The sequence below is a fragment of the Suncus etruscus genome, chromosome 11 (genome assembly GCF_024139225.1).
Source record: "Suncus etruscus isolate mSunEtr1 chromosome 11, mSunEtr1.pri.cur, whole genome shotgun sequence".
Taxonomy (NCBI): domain Eukaryota; kingdom Metazoa; phylum Chordata; class Mammalia; order Eulipotyphla; family Soricidae; genus Suncus; species Suncus etruscus.
Window position 1 is genome coordinate 86,901,418 of NC_064858.1, and position 17,684 is coordinate 86,919,101.

A 17,684-nucleotide genomic window follows, 5' to 3' on the forward strand; every position below is an offset into this window, starting at 1 on the left:
ACCTCCTGTCTCTATCGTTTTTGGGGGGCTCACAACTGTGGTATTCATAAGGTGGACCTAATGGGGGTCCAGAAATTGGGGACTCTGTACTTGATCTCCCATTTCTTGAAGGTAAGTGAGGCTCCCTGCTCATGATCTAAAAGAGAAGGAATTCAGAGTTCCTGGGAAAGAGATTCTCAAGTCTGGAGGGCAGGAAGAGTGCTGCAGGGTCCTGGGAAAGTGAGGAGGAAAAGTCCAGCCTGGGCCCAGAGGGGGTGTGAAGAAGAGGGTGGAGGAAAACTGTCCTGCTGGGGGGGAGGAGGGTTGGAGGCAGCTGGAAAAACCTGGTTAGATGTGGCCCAGGGGAAGAGATCTGGGCTGGGGTGGAGATTGCTCTGAAGTGGGTAGCTGGACAGACAGAGCAGGAGCTTTTTTCACCCCCTGAGTTTTAACTCTTGAAAGATAGGCTTGACATCCACTCCCCCAAGGGTTTATTTTCTTTTTAAAAGGTAGTCACTTCCACTTAGGTATGAACCTTTGTACCCCTCCCTGTTTGTAGAAAGAGAACCAGGGGCCACTTAGAAGTAAGTTGCAGGAGTCACAGAAGCAGAGAAGAGGAGAGAGAAAAAGGAACTAGTTTGGTCTTCAGGTTTTGTTCTAGATCAAGTGCTTTTGGTTTTACTACGACGCTTTCCTCCCCCACGATGTTCCTCAAAAGCCCCTGTGCCAAAAAAAAGCTCAGGAAACTGCGCCCCCGTCCCCATTCCCCATCCCCAAGCCCATCTCTGCGCCCCCATAACGCCCGGAGCTGCCACGCAGCGGCCCGAGAGCGCAGAGCAGAGCGAGGCCACTTGGGGTAGGGGAGCAGCAGCAGGAGGAGGGGGCCTCTCCGGAGCGCCCGAATTCCATCGCCGGCCCTCGCGCGCACGACTCCACCCCCGCCCCCCAAAAACAAGACGGGGCCCAGCCTCCATTTTTGTTTTGGGGCGGACTAGACGAGGAGAAAGAGGGGGTCGTGCTCCGAGGGGGTCAAAGGCAACGGCGGCGATCGGGGCGCGAGGGGAAGGGGCGCGGCCTCCCCATCCCATCTCTCCGGGTCCGCCCGCACCCCGATAGCCGCCCCCCATTGGGGTGTCCCCCTCCCTTGTTGCTAAGGCCCAGACCGTCATCCCAGTAACAGCCTCAGTCATGTGACCGGCAATGGCGGCGCTGATGAGAGGTAGGTGAGCCCGGGGCCCCCCACACCCACCGCGCGCCCCCCCAGGCCTCACTTGCACCCCCCGGTCCCCCCCGACACCTGCACCCCCTCCTCGCCTTTCTTCTCCCGTGCTCGGCCCTGGGGACCCCTCCCCAGCCTGGCCGATCAGCTGTCATCCTCCTCCAGCCGCGCGGCCTCCCTCTGGGGGTTGGGGGGATCTTGGGGACTGTGGTCGGTCCATGCACCCCTCCAACCAGCGGTGGGCTTGGGGGGGCTCGGGAAAAGGGAGATGAGGGGGTGTCGGTGCCGGGTCGAGCCTGGCAGGTCGTGGGGGAGGGGTGGCGTTGTCTTTTGGTTGATGCACCCCCTCCCCAGGAGGGACCCTGCACCCCCACTCCAGCAGGGCCAGCTCAGGCCTCTATCTCCAGGGACAGACTGTCCCGGAGCCCTGGCCGGCCTGGGCTGCCCCAGAGGAATTGGAGACCCAATCTAGGCTGGCGCCCCGCCTCCCCTTGGCAGTGCCAACAGGACTTGGAGCTACACCGCGGGGTCCTGGGAGGCCTTCGATGGGGAGGGGTCGTGCCACCCGGGATGCACCCCGAGGCTTGCAGATAGATTCACCTTCCGAATGGCCAGGTGCTCCTGGCATAGAGAGGACTGTCATGGAAGCACCCCGGGAGTGCAGCTCCCCTTCAGATGAAAGAATTGAGGTCATCCTAATGGCCCCCCTCTTCCTCTCTGAGCCTCCTACGTCTGGAGGTGGTTTGGATGGAGCTTGCTGGCTCAGTGAGCCAGGCCCAGAGTCAGGGGACAGGATAGGATGGTCAGGGCCCCTCCAGCCGGACCCCCCCATCGAGCCCCATCCCATCCCCTCCCCTCCTAGAAGGCTCCCAGGTTGCTGCCAGTCTTGCCCGGTGCTGGGTTGCAAAGGTGACAGTGAGAACTTGCTCATTGCAGAGGTTGCTGCCACTTTCTGGGCATCCCAGACAGGCAGGCTTCGGCCAAGGACTGTGTGAGCCAGCGCTCCCTCGTGTAGAGGCTGGATTGTATGGACATGTGGAGCAGGGTGAGGTGTTCTGAGCACAGACGATGTTTCTGGTCTGTGGGCTCTGCGGGAGGCAGCAAAACCTGCCCTGTGCCAGCCTGCCCCTTCCTCACTTCTCCTTGCTCCAGGGCTTTCTCGGGGGTCACAGCTGGGGAAGGAAAAGAAGAAAAGTTAGCATGTGGAAGTTCCTTCCTTAGCAGCTTGGGGGACAGGATAGAATCTTCTGGTGAAGGAGACCAGAGAGAGGAAAAAAGTTTGGTTTCTCAGCCGGATGGGGGAAATGGTAACCCTTGCTGTCTTAAGTCTTTCCCTCCCCCCACTTTTCCCCCCCAGTAATGGCCAGCTGCGTGGGCAAGTAGATTGCTGCTGCTGTCACCACCCATGGGCTTTCAAGGTATCTGCTTCCCAAGGGGAACTTCACTTAAATTGGGTTCCTTGGGCCAAATGGGGCGCTCAATGACTAAGCAATGCTTGGCATATGGGAGGTGAAGGTTTGATCCCTGGCACCACATGGTCCCTGCATAAAACCTGGAATGACTTCTTTTCCTCAAGAGAGTTTTATTGCCCCATGCACTCAGTGGGTGCCTTTCCCCCAACAGATAAACAAATTGCTTTTTTCTCTTCCATGTCCCAGGTAATCCCATTCTAATAATTTACATCTAAGTTTCTCAGCTGTGGGGCTGCTGGTGGGGACAAGTAGGAATGGAACAAGCAGTTTTTCATTTTCCCCTCTCCTTTCTTTCCCATTCTCCAGGTCACACCTCATACAAGTAAGGAGCAAGGACACAGAGAGAGAGCCTGCATGCCAATTCTAAGCTCTTCAGGATCAAAGTGAGCAAAAAAGAGGGTCCAAAAGTCCCTCTCTATTAAAGGGCATTTTCACCCAGAAGCAGGGAGGGGTGGGTTGTTTCTTGTGATCTTGGGGGGGGGTGTTGAATCCAGATTGATGCTTGCCTGAGATGCTAACAATAAAGTGAGAGAAACTGTCTTGCGCTTCTGAGTGCTGGTTTGAGAGCTAAGAGGAGATTGAGGTTGGGTGGACATTGAAAGAGTAGAGGGAAGAGAGGGTTGAAAAGGAACTGGAAGTAGGAGGCACTGTTATTTGTCAAATGGGGACCCCACACCCTGAATCCTCTTTACCCTGGGGGCAGTGTCGTTCGTCCTGTCCAGAATGGCAGCCTGTGGAGGCACCTGCAAGAACAAGGTGACTGTCTCCAAGCCTGTATGGGACTTCCTGAGCAAGGAGACCCCAGCCCGGCTGGCCCGACTTCGGGAGGAGCACCATGTGTCCATCCTCATAGATGGCGAGACTTCGGACATCTATGTGCTCCAGCTCTCCCCCCAGGGCCCACCCCCAGCAGCTCCCAATGGGCTCTATCTGGCCCGAAAAGCTCTCAAGGGGCTGCTGAAAGAGGCAGAAAAAGAGCTGAAGAAAGCTCAGAGGCAGGGGGAGCTGATGGGGTGCCTGGCTTTGGGGGGTGGAGGAGAGCACCCCGAGCTGCACCGTCCAGGCCCACCTCCTCTTCGAGCAGCGCCACTTCTGCCCCCTGGGGCCCGGGGACTCCCCCCTCCTCCGCCTCCCCTACCTCCTCCCTTACCTCCCCGCCTTCGGGAGGAGCCTGAAGAGCCCGAGCGCACCTGCCCCATCTGTCTGGGGGAGATTCAGAACGCCAAGACCCTGGAGAAGTGCCGCCACTCATTCTGCGAGGGTTGCATCACTCGGGCCCTGCAGGTGAAGAAGGCCTGTCCCATGTGTGGTCGCTTCTACGGGCAGCTGGTGGGGAACCAGCCCCAGAATGGGCGGATGCTGGTCTCTAAGGACGCCACCCTCCTACTGCCCAGCTACGAGAAGTATGGCACCATCGTCATCCAGTATGTCTTCCCGCCCGGCGTTCAAGGGGTAAGAGACTGCCTTTACCCTGTGGCTTCCTCTGAGTTTCCCTCCAGAGCTGGGACAAGTGGTTGCGCGAATGAGTATATGTGGTAGAGGGGAGACCTTGCAATCTCCCAGGATCCCTTCCTTCTCAAGCACTGAAATGGGGAGACAAACTAAACAAATCCCAAGTCACAGGGAAATCAGGTTCAAGAGAAAGGAACTGAGGGCTGGTGCCCTGATATCCTCAAGATGCTGCCAGCTCTTTTTGACTGAGGGGCATTATGTAGAGGTGAGGGCTTGGTGGGTGGCTTTGCATAGCTGGAGTGGACCAGATCCTTGTGTTGTTTTGTTCTGGATTTAGCAAAGAGCAAAGTCTGCCTGACTGCAGAAGGAGAAAACAGGAGTGGGCAAGGGCCTACAGTTGTTTTTCTGCTTGGCAAAGAGTAATTGTTGGGGAGGGAGAGATAGTACAGGAAGGTGAGATACTTGCCTGGCATGTACTTCTCCCAGTTGGGTTCTGGACACTATATATGGTCCCCTTGAGTGGCCCCTGAATTCAGAGCAGGAGTAGAGTTAGGAGTAGGTTCTGAGCATCACCAAGTATGGTCCACCCTCCCACACCCTCTACAAAACTTCATTTCCATTTCCAGTCCTTTCTGTGGCAGAGTGAGGACATCTGAGGAAGAGTGATAGAGAAGTAGAACAGGTTAGACAATGGAAGAAGCATTGGGGATATTTCTAAGTGGAAGAGAAAATGCTGCAAGAAAAATGATTCTCCATCTTCCCATTTCTACTGCATTAGATAGAGAGTAAGAACCTGCCATCACTTTAGAGAATCCATTTGCTCCATTGAGACTTGAGGGATGGAGACAGCAGAAAGAATCTCTTAGCAATAATGATTTCGTCTAGGAAGAGGTTCCTGGACCCAGGCTTTCCTGTCTCTGCTTCCTGGGAGGCCTTTCTCCTGTCACTGCCCAGTCAGCGTGAGCTGTGGGTAGATTAGCCAGAATGAAGCTGCCTGTCCTCCCAGGCTCACTGCCCACCCTGCTTTCCTCCCCCCCAGGCTGAACACCCGAACCCAGGAGTTCGGTACCCTGGCACCACACGGGTGGCCTACCTCCCAGACTGCCCCGAGGGCAACAAGGTGCTGACCCTGTTCCGGAAGGCATTTGACCAGCGGCTCACCTTCACTATTGGCACCTCCATGACCACAGGGAGACCGAATGTCATCACTTGGAATGACATCCACCACAAGACCAGCTGCACAGGGGGACCTCAACTGTGCGACTCTCCTTCATTTTCCTGCCCTTGGCTCCTGATTCCTACCACGACTCTCCCTTCCCACCCAAGGAACTGCATAGAGCCCCTGCCCCATGCCTCCCATTGGGGAGAGGACCACCCACCCACCATCTCTCGCCTCCCAATTTCTCCTCCATTCGGCCCACTGGCCCCTGATTATTCAACACGAATAAGCAGAACTGGGCTTAATAATTCTCTTATGTTTCCCTAACCCCATGGAAAGGTGAAGGGGGTGGGCATCCAGAATGGGGGAGACCCGAGTGGGCCCGAGACAGCTCACCTGATTCTCATTTCTCTTTGCTGCTAGGTTTGGGTACCCGGATCCCACCTACCTGACTCGGGTGCAGGAGGAGCTGAGAGCCAAGGGTATCACGGACGACTGAAGGGCCCCCCCCACTACTCTGTCGCAGCCCTGGCACTTCTCCACTAGGATCCAGCGGGAACCTCTGTCCTCTCCTCTCCCTCGGCCCCCCACACCACCCTCGCAGGGGACCGGACTGACCAGGGAGGGAGTCCTAAGGTGGAGGGGACAGGCCCTGTCCCCCACAGGCCTAGTGTTTCAGTGCTCTGTGAGCCGCTCCCTTCTGGCAGGGCTGATGTCCCGGCTCCGGCCCCTCCTCCTGTGTACATATTCCCTCCACTGCCCTCAGCTTCTGGTATGTGCTATAAGCTCCAGTGACTTAGCTGAGAGCATCGGGCGGGGAGTGGGGGGGTCCTGCACCCTTTCCTCCCATTCTGCTCTGGCTGAACCGCAGGGCAGGGCAACAGGAGTGGGGCTGTGAGTCCCACCCCACCCCTCCTTGGAGCTGCCCTGTGTCTCCCTCAGAAACAAGTCCCCCTTTTTTCCCTTGTCCTCGCCCTTCCTGTGTCTCTGTCTCTGTCAAGTCTCTGTCTTTCTCCCGCTCTTCCCTGCCCCCTCGACGAGCCTCCTCCTTACCCTGTTCTGGAATCTCCGCCAGACTGTAGCTTTTAATTTAATAAAAATAAAGTAAAATATGCAACTCTCTCTGCCACACCCTTTCTGTTGTGTGGAGGGCTGGAGGGGGGAGTGGGGGAGTGAAGGGAGGGGACCATGCTGGGGGAAATCCCTGCGAACACCCCCCCCAAGCTGCTGCCTGGGGGGAATGCCATGTACATAGCGGGTGGTACCCTAAAAATACAAGCAGGCTGGCAGGCTTCATCCTGGCCTCCAAGTTAGGATGGGGAATTAGTTGGGGCTTTGTTTGTTGTGCAGCTGAAGTTTAAGGAACAACCCCAGCCCAGTGGAGAAGTTTGGCTGGGGTGGGATTGAGGGCGGAGTCGGGCTGGGGGGCGGATTCCACAGCAGCAACTCCCCGGAACGCACGCAGGCCTCGGAGCCCCCCAGCTTCCGTGCCCCCTGGATCCCCGAATCTTGGAGCGGGGTAGGCTAGGGTAGGGGTCCAGCATGAAGCCCCCGGACCGCCCCGGCCCTGGCCGCACTGACCGGATACTGGGGGTCATGGGGGGCATGCTGCGCGCATGCGCCCTGCCCGGGCAGGAGGGGGTAAGAAAGGGGAACGGGGGGGGGTATATGGGGGGCATTAAGAAGATCCTGAAGGGTTACACCCCCACCACTCCATTGATCCTCAAAAAGGACTTTCCGCGGGGCAATGGTTGGGGTCCAGCAGTTTCCTCCTGTTCAGAGCCAACCAACCGCGCCCTCCAGCCCTTCCCGGGGACCCCCTTGGCCCGTGGCGCATTTTTGACAGCGGGGAGACCCGGCGGCGGGCGGGGGTCGTGGCGGGGGTGCAGGGCAGGTTCCTCACGGACCTTCTGTCCCCGCAGGCTCCGAAGAGAAGCCCCCTAGGGCCGGGGGGCACAGAGCCCGGGTCTGATTGTCCCGAGGGGGACCAGAGAGGGCCACGCGAACGCGAGGCTCCTCCGCTGCACGGTAAGAAGTCGGGGTTAGGGATGGGGCACGCTTGCCATTCTGAGGACCGGGATGGTGACAGTTCCGAAGGGGACAGCCCTCATTAGCAGCTCATTTGCATGCGTCCGAGGCCCGTTAAGTCCCGGAGACCCGCACGTGCCCCCCGACCGGGCCCGTAGGCGCAGGCGGGGTGTCCCTGGCCCTGGCCCCACCCCTGGCCCCTCGCCAGCTGCGCTCCGGGACGTCGCCTTAATTGGCGAATTGCTGCAGCCGGAGCCCCGGGGCCTGCGGGGAAGAAGGGTCCGGCAAAGGGAGGCGGCACCTGGGCTGGGTGTGCCCTTCCCAGGACCCCAAGTGCACACCCCCCTGGGGTGCCTCAAATGCATACCCCCTGGGGCGCCTTATGCACCCCTGCAAGTCAAGTCTAGAGGCGACCCCAAGCCTCAGCACATGTTGCTCATGCCCCACTGGCTCTTGCCCCGACCCCCTCCCGGGCTCCTAATCACAGAAATGGGGGCGCCCGTGCATACCCCACTGGCAGGCCAGAGACACAGAAGCGAGGGGAGCCCGGCGCACACCCCACTGATAGGCATGACCCTATCTGGGCTTCTTTATTGCAGAAGTGGGGGCGCCCCTATGCATACCCCACTGATAGATCTGCCCCAACCGGGCCTTTGACTGCAGAAATGGAGGGGCGTCCTGATGCACACCCACGGACAGACCCGACCCCAAACTCTTGATTTTAGAAGTGGGGGCGCCCCGGTGCGTACCCCACTGGAGGCCCCTCCCACCTCGGCCCTTGACTGCAGAGATGAGGGGCGCAGGGGTGCAAACCCCACCGGCTGGCCTGACCCTCCCAGGCCCTTAATTTGCTGAAGTGGGGTGTCCAGTGCATACCCCACTGACCGATCCGCCTCGCCCGGGTCCTTGACTGCAGAAGTGGGGGGTGCCCATGCATACCCCACTGGTAGGCCTGACACTCCCGGGCCCTTAATTGCAGAAATGGAGCGCGCGGGCACACCCCACTGCCAGGCCTGACCCCGCCTGGGCTCTTGATTTCAGTAGTGGGGCGCCCCCAGGTGCATACCCCACTGGCAGGCCCGACCCCCACCCCTAGCTCCGCATCCCGGGGTGCGGAGGGGTGCGGGGCGCCCGGCCGGCGCGCAGGGCGGAGGCGCTGGGGACGTGGAGTGGGAACGTGGTGGAGCCTGGGAGAGGGGGGCTGGGGCGGGAACCCGGCTGGGGCTGCAGGGGGGCCGGCGGGGAGGGGAGGGCAGGGCAGGGGAGAGGCGGGGAGGGCGGAGCTGGGCTGCAGATGCCCCTCCCCGCCGCGGCTCCGAGGCCCGGCCTGTTATTCCGCTTGCCGCACCGCCCGGACCCGCGCGCTGGGCGCCCCAGGCTCGGGGACTCGGCCCCCCGCTTGCTCCCGGCCCCGGCCCGGGCCTAGAGCCACCGAACCGAACCGAGCAGAGCCGGGCCGAGCCGAGAGGCCGCAGCCGGCGCTGGAGCGGCTGCCGCACCCCGACCCGGCCCCCCACGCCATCCCTCTCTGCGCCCCCCGATTCCCCGCAGCCCCGACGTCCGCCTCCCCCTGGAAGCCCCCCAGGGGCCCCCTCCCGCCCCTCCGCCCCCAGCCTGGCCCAGGGTAGGAGGGAACGGGGGTGCGCGCCCCGCCCCGCCCCCCGTGACCCCCCCTGCATGGCCGGCCCGGGTGGGGGGCGCGGGGGGCCCCGGGCGCCATGCGGGGGGGGCACAAAGGGGGTCGCTGTGCCTGTCCCCATGTGATCCGCAAAGTGCTGGCCAAATGCGGTTGCTGCTTCGTCCGGGGGGGACGTGGTGAGTGCGAGGTCGCCAGGGAAGGCTCGAAGTGTTTTGGGGGGGGTCGGGCTGGGGAACAAGACCTTGGATGGATGGATAGATGGGTGGATGATGGATGGCGCTGGCCCTGGGTTAGTTAGGGCTTTAGGGCTTGGGGACCGGACCCTCTCTGCATTTTCCTGGAAAGGGACTTCATGGGCTTGCTCTACCTCTAGAACGGCTTCTCTGCCCCCCAGTTGCTCTCAGTTCAACTTAAGGCAATTGGGGAAGGGGCGAGGGTGGCGAGGGATTCCTCAACTGAGTATGGGGAAAGACCTCCTGGCTCTGAGCCTATTTTCGGCCCTCAGCTCCGGCCCAGATCGACTTCAGATCCGAAGAGGGACCGAGGCATGAAGGGATGAGGGGGTCTGCCAGAGGTTCCCACACAGCTGGAGAGAGCCCCGAGGAGCATTCCTCATTGGCACCCCTCTGTTGGGGTTTGTGCGTGCTGTGGGTAGGGGGGACAGCAGAAACATTTAAAAGTGATGATTGCAATTAGTGGAGGAAGGGTCTGGGGGTGGCAACTGGGCTCTTTGCTCCCCCCTCTTCCTCGGAGAATGGTCTGTACCCATTGGAAAGGGGAGGGTTGCAGGAGAGCAGATGGCCACCCCCAGTTTCTAGCATCTTCCCAGATGGCTGCCCCCACCTCCATATCTGTGCCATGTTCAAGGTTTGGGGGAACCCCCACATGTAGCTGGGGGTTCCACATGGCTTGGGGAGCCAGGTGTCCTGGTGAAATTTGCTGTCGTGAACAACTTAAATGGGGCTGGCCGGATTGAACGTAAATCCAGGAAGATCTGGGCTGAGCATCAAAAGCCAAGACACACTGAGAGAGGGCTGTGGGGCTGTGGGGATTTTTGGGGGTTCTGAATCTGGAACTGGAACTGTACCTGAACCCCTGTCCTCTCTCTGCTTTTTAGAATCTTATTCCATTGCTGGCAGTGAAGGAAGTATCTCGGCTTCTGCTGCCTCCGGGCTGCCTGCCCCCTCTGGCCCCAGCTCTGGTCTCAGCTCTGGCCCTTGTTCCCCGGGCCCCCCAGGGTCAGTCAGTGGCCTTAGGAGATGGTTGGATCATTCCAAACATTGTCTCAGTATAGAAGCTCAAGCAGACTGTGGCCAGACTGGACCACATGAGGTGAGAACAGAAGCATGTGGGACCTTGCTGAAGATTCTGGGAGAGGTCCGGCCAAGTCCTCTGGCCAATGGGGAGATGCACCTTCTGTCCCTAACTTCTGGTCCTTGACCTCTGAACTCCAGACCTGGATGCTGGAACCCACTTTAGCGACCGGAGAGGAACTGCCGGAGCTGACCTTGCTGACCACATTGTTAGAGGGGCCCACAGTTCCGAAGCAGGTAAGGGTCCTTGAGAATGCTGTGAGAGGTCTGTGGGAGGTATCCACTTGTTTATTCTAGAATGTTCATTCATTCCTTCCAGCCACCTGAGGAGGAGACATTGTCGCAAGCTCCAGAAAATGAGGAGGAACAGAAGAAGGCAGCTCTGGAGAGGAGTATGTAAGTAGCCACACACCCCACATTGCCCCATCTCCTGACCCCGCTCCTGCAGTGCCCCTCTCATTTTAGACTTAAGACATGGAATTTCCTCCCAGATTGACTATGGTAACAAAGAAGCTTTTATCTGTTTCTTCCTTCCTTCCTTCCTTCCTTCCTTCCTTCCTTCCTTCCTTCCTTCCTTCCTTCCTTCCTTCCTTCCTTCCTTCCTTCCCTCCCTCCCTCCCTCCCTCCCTCCCTCCTTCCTTCCTTCCTTCCCTCCCTCCCTTCCTTCCTTTCTTTCCCTCCCTCCCTCCTTCCCTTTCTTTCCTCCCTCCCTTTCTTTCCCTCCCTCCCTTCCTCCCTTCCTTCTTTCCTTCCTTTCTCCCTCCCTCCCTCCCTTCCTTTTCTCCCTCCTTCCCTTCCTTCCTTCACTCCCTCCCTTCTTTCCTTCCTTCCACCCCTCCCTTTCTTTTCTTCCTTCCTTCCCTTTCTCCCTCCCTCCCTTTCTTCCCTCCCTTCTTTCTTTCCTTCCTTCCTTCCTTCCTTCCTTCCTTCCTTCCTTCCTTCCTTCCTTCCTTCCTTCCTTCCTTCCTTCCTTCCTTTCCTCCTTCTCTCCCTTCCTCCCTTCTTTCCTTCCCTCCCTTCCCTCCTTTCTTTCCTTCCTTCCTTCCTTCTTTCCTTTCCTCCTTCTCTCCCTTCCTCCCTCCCTCCCTTCCCTCCCTCCCTTCCCTCCTTTCCTTCCTTCCTTCCTTCCTTCCTTCCTTCCTTCCTTCCTTCCTTCCTTCCTTCCTTCCTTCCTTCCTTCCTTCCTTCCTTCCTTCCTTTTTCCCTTCCTTGTTTCCTTCCCTCTCTCCCTCCCTTCCTCCCTCCCTTTCTTCCTGTCTTCCTTTCTTCCTTCTTTCCTTCCTTCCTTCATTCCCCCCTACCTTTCCCTCCCTTCTTCCCTCCCTCCCTAATAAAAAAAGAGGAAAAAAAAAAAAAGAAGCTTTTATCTTAGAGGGAGAAATTGGCTAAAACCAAAGTGGAATTCTGTGGAAGGGGGGAGAGATAGTACAGCAGTAGTGTGTTTGCCTTGAATGCAGCAGATCCAGGACAGATCCTGGGTTCGATTCCTGGCATCCCATATAGTCCGAACCTGCCAGGAGGGATTTCTGAGCTCAGAGCTAGGAGTAACCCCTGAGTGTTGCTGGGTGTGGCTCACAAATCAAAATAAATAAATAAATAAATAAGTAACCCAAGGTGGAATTCTGCTTTCTTCCTAGGTATGTCCTGAGTGAACTGGTAGAGACAGAGAAAATGTATGTGGAGGACTTGGGGCAGATTGTGGAGGTAGCTTCCTTTCTTTTTTCCCATCCTGACTCAGCCCTTTTAGGAAAAGCCTTGATGTACGCTTGCTCTGTGAGCTGTGCTTCTAATGTGCCAGAAGAAGGAATTTTAAAAATTACATAAATGAAAGTAGAATATCAAATACAGAAAAGATAATCCTTAAAATCTTTTCTAAATAAGTCTTTTGTTTGTTTGTTTGTTTGTTTGTTTGGGGGCAAAACTAACATGAGATACCAAGGATCAAATCAAGGTTGGCTGCAAATGCCCTGTCTGCTGTCCGATTACTACAGACCCCAATCATCACATTTTTGTCATGTTTTTGTTTGTTTATTTTTGGTCATGGCCTATGCATGGCTCCTTTGTGAAGCTGATTCCACAAGGTATTGTTCTCCTGACATTCCCCCCCACCCCATCTTTCCTCAGGGTTATATGGCCACCATGGCTGCTCAGGGAGTGCCTGATAGTCTTCGAGGCCGGGACAGGATTGTGTTTGGGAATATCCAGCAAATCTACGAATGGCATCGAGAGTGAGTGATGGGGTTTCTGGGGTGGCAGGTGGATGTAGAGCTGATTGTCTCTTTCTTTCTCTTTCTTTCTTTCTTTCTTTCTTTCTTTCTTTCTTTCTTTCTTTCTTTTCTTTTCTTTTCTTTTTTTTTTTTTTTTTGGCCACACCCGGCGGTGCTCAGGGGTTACTCCTGGCTGTCTGCTCAGAAATAGCTCCTGGCAGGCATGGGGGACCATATGGGACACCGGGATTCGAACCAACCACCTTTGGTCCTGGATTGGCTGCTTGCAAGGCAAACGCCGCTATGCTATCTCTTCGGGCCCCCTGATTGTCTCTTTCTACCTACTGTTGCCTGAGGAATGGTTGGCAAAGTTTCTTGGGGTGCCTCCACTAGGGCAGAGAGCTCTAAATTGGAGGGTGGGATAGGATAGCTGACCTGCCTTTTTTTTTTTTTTTCCCAATGCTTCCAGCTACTTTCTTCAAGAACTTCAGCAGTGTTTGGATGATCCTGATTGGTTGGCACAGCTCTTCATCAAACATGTGAGGCTTGGGAGGGTGGAATCTAGGAGGGGAGGGTCTCAGGATGTGTCTGGGCTTTCCCTTCTCATCCACAGGTAAGCATCCCTGAAAATGGACCCCTTTCTTACACAGGAGAGACGACTGCATATGTATGTGGTATATTGTCAGAATAAGCCCAAGTCTGAACATGTGGTGTCAGAATTTGGAGACAGCTACTTTGAGGTCAGTGACTGAGGTACTGTGTCAGGGATCGGGAATGAAATTGGCATAATAGGACCAGAGAGATAGTCTATTTATTTATAATTTAGAGATAGTTTAAAGCATAGGAAAGTTTTCTTTGCATGTTGGACATTCAGATTTGAACCCCAGCACTCTATGGTCCCCTTGAGCACTGCCTGAAATGACCTCTGACCAATAAGCTGGGAGTTGCCCCTGAGTGCCACCAGCTGAGGCCCTGAAACAGAGCACTCTCCCCTGGAAAAGAAGGGGACTGGAGAGATAAAACAGCTGACCTTTGGGCTGAAGAGATAGCATGGAGGTAGAGCATTTGCTTTGTATGCAGAAGGATGGTGGTTCGAATCCCGGCCTCCCATGTGGTCCCGGAGCCTGCCAGGAGTGATTTCTGAGTGTAGAGCCAGGAGTAACCCCTGAGCAATGCCAGCTGTGATCCAAAACCAAAAACAAACAAACAAACAAAAAATAGCTGACCTTCATTAGATCAACCTGGGTTCACTCCCCAGCACCCCAAATGGTTCCCCTGAGCCGTACTAGAAGTCAGCCCTGAACTCAAAACCAGGAGTAAGCCCTGAGCATAGCTGAGTGTAACTCAAAACTAAAAAATAATAAGTGAAAGAAAGGGGGGAAAATCAAGCAAGAAAGAAATGAACATGAACCCGCTTCTCGGACTAATATAACCACCCAGTCTCTGTCCCCAGGAGCTCCGGCAGCAGTTAGGACATCGCCTGCAGCTCAGCGACCTCCTCATTAAACCAGTACAGAGGATCATGAAATACCAGCTACTGCTCAAGGTCAGAAATACCTGTTCCCGGGGTCAGAGAGATAGCATGGAGGTAGGGCACTTACCTTGCATGCAGAAGGACGATGGTTTGAATCCCGACCTCCCATATGGTCCCCGTGCCTGCCAGGAGTGATTTTTGAGTGTAGAGCCAGCCAGGGGGAACCCCTGAGCACAGCCGGGTTTGACCCAAAAACCAAAAACCAAACCAAAACAAAACAAAAAGAAATACCTGTTCCCTGGGGCACTTGGTAAAGAGGAGAGATCCCCTTCCTTCGTCTCCCTAAGGTTTCTCACACCATATGCTGATCTTTCTAAGACAGTTTTACCTTCCCCTCTCATCCCTTCATCCCTCATTGTCACTGAAGTCATTGCAGTGATGGAGGGCCGCACAAATTCCTGACTCTGATCATGGTACCCAGGAAGTTTTTTTGGCCACTCACAGCATTGCTCAGGGCTTACTCCTGGTGGAGCTTGAGGGGCAATGTCGGGTGCCAGGGATCAAACCCTGGTAGGCCACATACCAGGCAAATGCCCTGCTGGCTGTACTATCACTAGGATCCCTCACACATGAATTTGGCTAGCAGTGTTTATGCATCCAATGTTTCTGAGTTACAGAAGTTTTGGCCATAGTGCCCACCAGGGGGCGCACTTCTTAACTGTGGTGCTTCCACATCTTATTGCTGTGGCGCTGGCGATACTGGGGATCATAAGAGAGCAGAGTTGTCTGCTCCTTGGGGGTCATTATCCGTGGGGATTTGAACTTGTGACTTTACAATTAGCCTTGCTCTAGACCCCTTTGCTGTTCCCCAGCCCTCTGTGGGGAGTCTTTCTCTGTGTGTTAGATGACAAAGCCTTAAAGAGGTGGTCTTGGTGCTGAAGTGATAGTACAGCAGGTAGGGTGTTTGCCTTCCATGCAGATGACCCGGGTTCAATTCCCTGACATCCCATATGGTCCCCTGAGCCTGCCAGAAGTGATTTCTGAGTGCAGAGCCAGGAGTAAGTCCGGAGTGCTGCTGGGTGTGGCCCCCAAACCAACAAAAATCAAAAACAAATAAATAAAAGTGGTCTTAAAACTTTCCTGACCCTCCCTGCTTTGTAGGATTTTCTCAAGTATTACAGCAGATCTGGCAGAGACACTGAAGAGCTCGAGGTGAGAATCCCCCAATTTCCCAGCTCATATTGTCTACTTGGTGGGGCTAGAGTTGTCTGGTCTTTAGAGGGAGGTTAATAGTGGCACGAAGGGGGCCGGAGAGATAGCACAGTGGTAGGGTGTTTGCCTTAAAAGCAGCTGATCCAGGACAGATGTGGTTTGAATCCCGGTATCCCATATGATTCCCCCAAGCCTGCAAGGGCCAATTTCTGAGCGCAGAGCCTGGAGTGGTTACTGAGTGTCTCGGGGTGTGACCAAAAAATCATTATATATATAATATATATATATAATAAATATATATATAGTGTGTGTGTGTGTGTGTGTGTGTGTGTGTGTGTGTGTGTGTGTGTGTGTGTGTGGCATGAAACACAGTTGAAGAGATTTCTCCAACACTAACAGTGCTTTTCTCCGCCTGCTTCCAGCAAGCCGTGGAGGTCATGTGCTTTGTACCCAAGCGCTGCAATGACATGATGAGCCTGGGGAGACTGCGGGGTTTTGAGGTAAGGCAGGCCCTGTGTCCTCAGCCTGAGCCCTTCCATGAGGAATGATCCCCATCAACTGATCCCTGTAGTTTCTGGGGGTCTGAGGAGGTGGGTGTTAGAATAGAGTTGCCCTTTTTTAAAATTTGTTTCTTTCCCTTGGTCACTACCCCTTGTCTCTAGGGCAAACTGACAGCTCAGGGGAAGCTCTTGGGCCAAGACACATTTTGGGTCACGGAGCCAGAGGCTGGGGGATTGCTCTCTTCCCGGGGCCGAGAGAGGCGTGTTTTCCTCTTTGAGCAAATTGTCATCTTCAGTGAGGTGCTGGGAGGGGGTGTTCGAGGTGGCACACAGCCCGGATATGTGTACAAGAACAGTATCAAGGTAGGAAAGGGCCACGGAGGGGGGGGTGTCTGGCTCTTGGAATTTTGGGGAGAGGACCTGAAGGATCTGAGGGCACGCTCCGATTTGCCCTTCCAGGTGAGCTGCCTGGGACTGGAGGGGAACCTCCAAGGTGATCCTTGTCGCTTTGCCCTGACCTCCAGAGGACCAGAGGGCGGGATCCAGCGCTATGTCCTCCAGACTGCAGACCCTGCTGTCAGTCAGGCCTGGATCAAACAAGTGGCACAGATCCTGGAAAGCCAGAGGGACTTTCTCAATGGTGATGCTCTCTCCCACCCTTCTCTACAGCCCTTGACCTCCCTCAGATCGCACTGCCCATCCTGCCCTCCAGCTCAGACTACTCCCTTTTTCATCCCCTCACCCCATATTTCCACCACTTGCTCTGTATTTGGTTGATTCAAAATCTCTGACAGCTCCAAACAATTTGCACTTATGCTGGCCGCCCCTTGGAAAGTCCCAGGGCCTGTCTGAAGTCTGCTCTGCTCTGACCCTCCTCCTGTCTCTCTCTGCCCCAGCATTGCAGTCACCCATTGAGTACCAGAGAAGGGAGAGCCAGACCAACAGCCTGGGCCGGCCAGGAGGGGCTGCTGGAGTGGGGAGCCCTGGGAGAGTTCGCCCTGGAGACCGGGCCCAACTCAGCATGCACATGCCCATCAACGGCTCTCTACCCTCCCTGCTGCTGCTGCCCAAAGGGGAGGTAGCCAGAACCCCCCTGCCCCTAGACACACAGGTAGGAATAAGGGTCAGAGTGGGAAGGGCCCCTCTTGTTCTAGAATCATCCTCTTCTTCCTGTCTCTTCACCCCTATTTCCTGTGCCCTCACCCTTGTCCCTCATTACCCAGTTTAAGTCTGGGAGAAGTGAAGGTCAGATGGTCTAAGAAATGGGTTGGAGGGGCTGGAGTGATAGCACAGTGGTAGGGCATTTGCCTTGCATGTGGCCAACACAGGAAGGACCCCGGTTCAAATCCCGGCATCCATATGGTGCCGTCCCACCCCGAGCCTGTCAGGAGCGCTTTCTGAGCAGAGTCAGAAGTAACTCCTGAGAACCATCGGGTATGACCTAAGAACTAAAAACAAAGAAAAAATAGAAAAGAATTGGTAGGAGACTTGAATGGGGGTGTGTTTGGGAGTTTCTATGAGGGTGGGAAATGTTCCTGAATTTTTTCCTTTGCTCCTCTGACTTGGGTCTTTTTTCAGGCCCTCAGTGACATTCCCCAGATGCCTCCCGAGTCTCCTCCAGTTCCACAACTTCCAAACACTCCTCCCTGTCAGGCCCGACTTGCCAAGCTGGATGAAGATGAGCTGTGATGGATGAAGGCCAGGAGGGAGGCGCTGACTTAGCCACTCTGTCCCCCCAGCAAACTCAGCCCAGAGAGTCCTTCTGGCACTCTGGTGTGTCTCAGGGTAGGCAAGTGTCAGCTGGGAGGAAGGTACTAGACTTCAGAGAACTTTTTTCTGCCCAAGGAACTTGGGTTCCTTCAGCTTCCACCCCTATGCATGCATCACAGGTCACCCCCAGAGGAGGATATATGGGGGTAGAAGCTGGGGCAAGGGTCAGCTAGAAATCATTGGTTTTGTTTTTGATCTTGTTTTTTTCTTTTCTTTTTCCCCCACCCCTGTTTTCTGAGAATAAAGGTTTTGTTATATCA

The 17,684-nt window shown here is 55.7% G+C and overlaps 2 protein-coding genes across 5 annotated transcripts; both read left to right on the forward strand.

Annotated features, from left to right (window-relative positions):
- Positions 1-1,029: 1,029 nt before the first annotated feature.
- DTX3 (deltex E3 ubiquitin ligase 3) lies at positions 1,030-6,398 on the forward strand. Of its 3 annotated transcripts, XM_049783083.1 has the most exons (6): positions 1,030-1,198; positions 2,556-2,616; positions 2,977-3,053; positions 3,374-4,122; positions 5,162-5,379; positions 5,705-6,398. In XM_049783083.1, coding segments are annotated over exons 3-6 (1,044 nt in total). In that variant the 5' UTR covers positions 1,030-1,198; positions 2,556-2,616; positions 2,977-3,052; the 3' UTR covers positions 5,781-6,398. The 3 variants fall into 3 exon arrangements, with proteins under 3 accessions (XP_049639040.1, XP_049639039.1, XP_049639038.1); XM_049783082.1 differs by lacking the exon at positions 5,705-6,398 and having other exon boundaries at positions 1,030-1,202; positions 5,162-5,687; XM_049783081.1 differs by lacking the exon at positions 5,705-6,398 and having other exon boundaries at positions 5,162-5,687.
- A 356-nt stretch (positions 6,399-6,754) lies between these two features.
- On the forward strand, positions 6,755-17,684 carry ARHGEF25 (Rho guanine nucleotide exchange factor 25). Of its 2 annotated transcripts, XM_049783073.1 has the most exons (16): positions 6,755-6,922; positions 7,204-7,309; positions 10,066-10,280; positions 10,403-10,498; positions 10,581-10,657; positions 11,899-11,965; positions 12,386-12,489; positions 12,938-13,007; positions 13,119-13,208; positions 13,922-14,014; positions 15,104-15,154; positions 15,577-15,654; positions 15,817-16,017; positions 16,114-16,294; positions 16,551-16,765; positions 17,233-17,684. In XM_049783073.1, exons 1-16 carry the CDS (start codon positions 6,824-6,826, stop codon positions 17,341-17,343), a joined length of 1,854 nt encoding a protein of 617 aa, XP_049639030.1. In that variant the 5' UTR covers positions 6,755-6,823; the 3' UTR covers positions 17,344-17,684. The 2 variants fall into 2 exon arrangements, with proteins under 2 accessions (XP_049639030.1, XP_049639031.1); XM_049783074.1 differs by lacking the exons at positions 6,755-6,922; positions 7,204-7,309 and adding an exon at positions 9,003-9,124.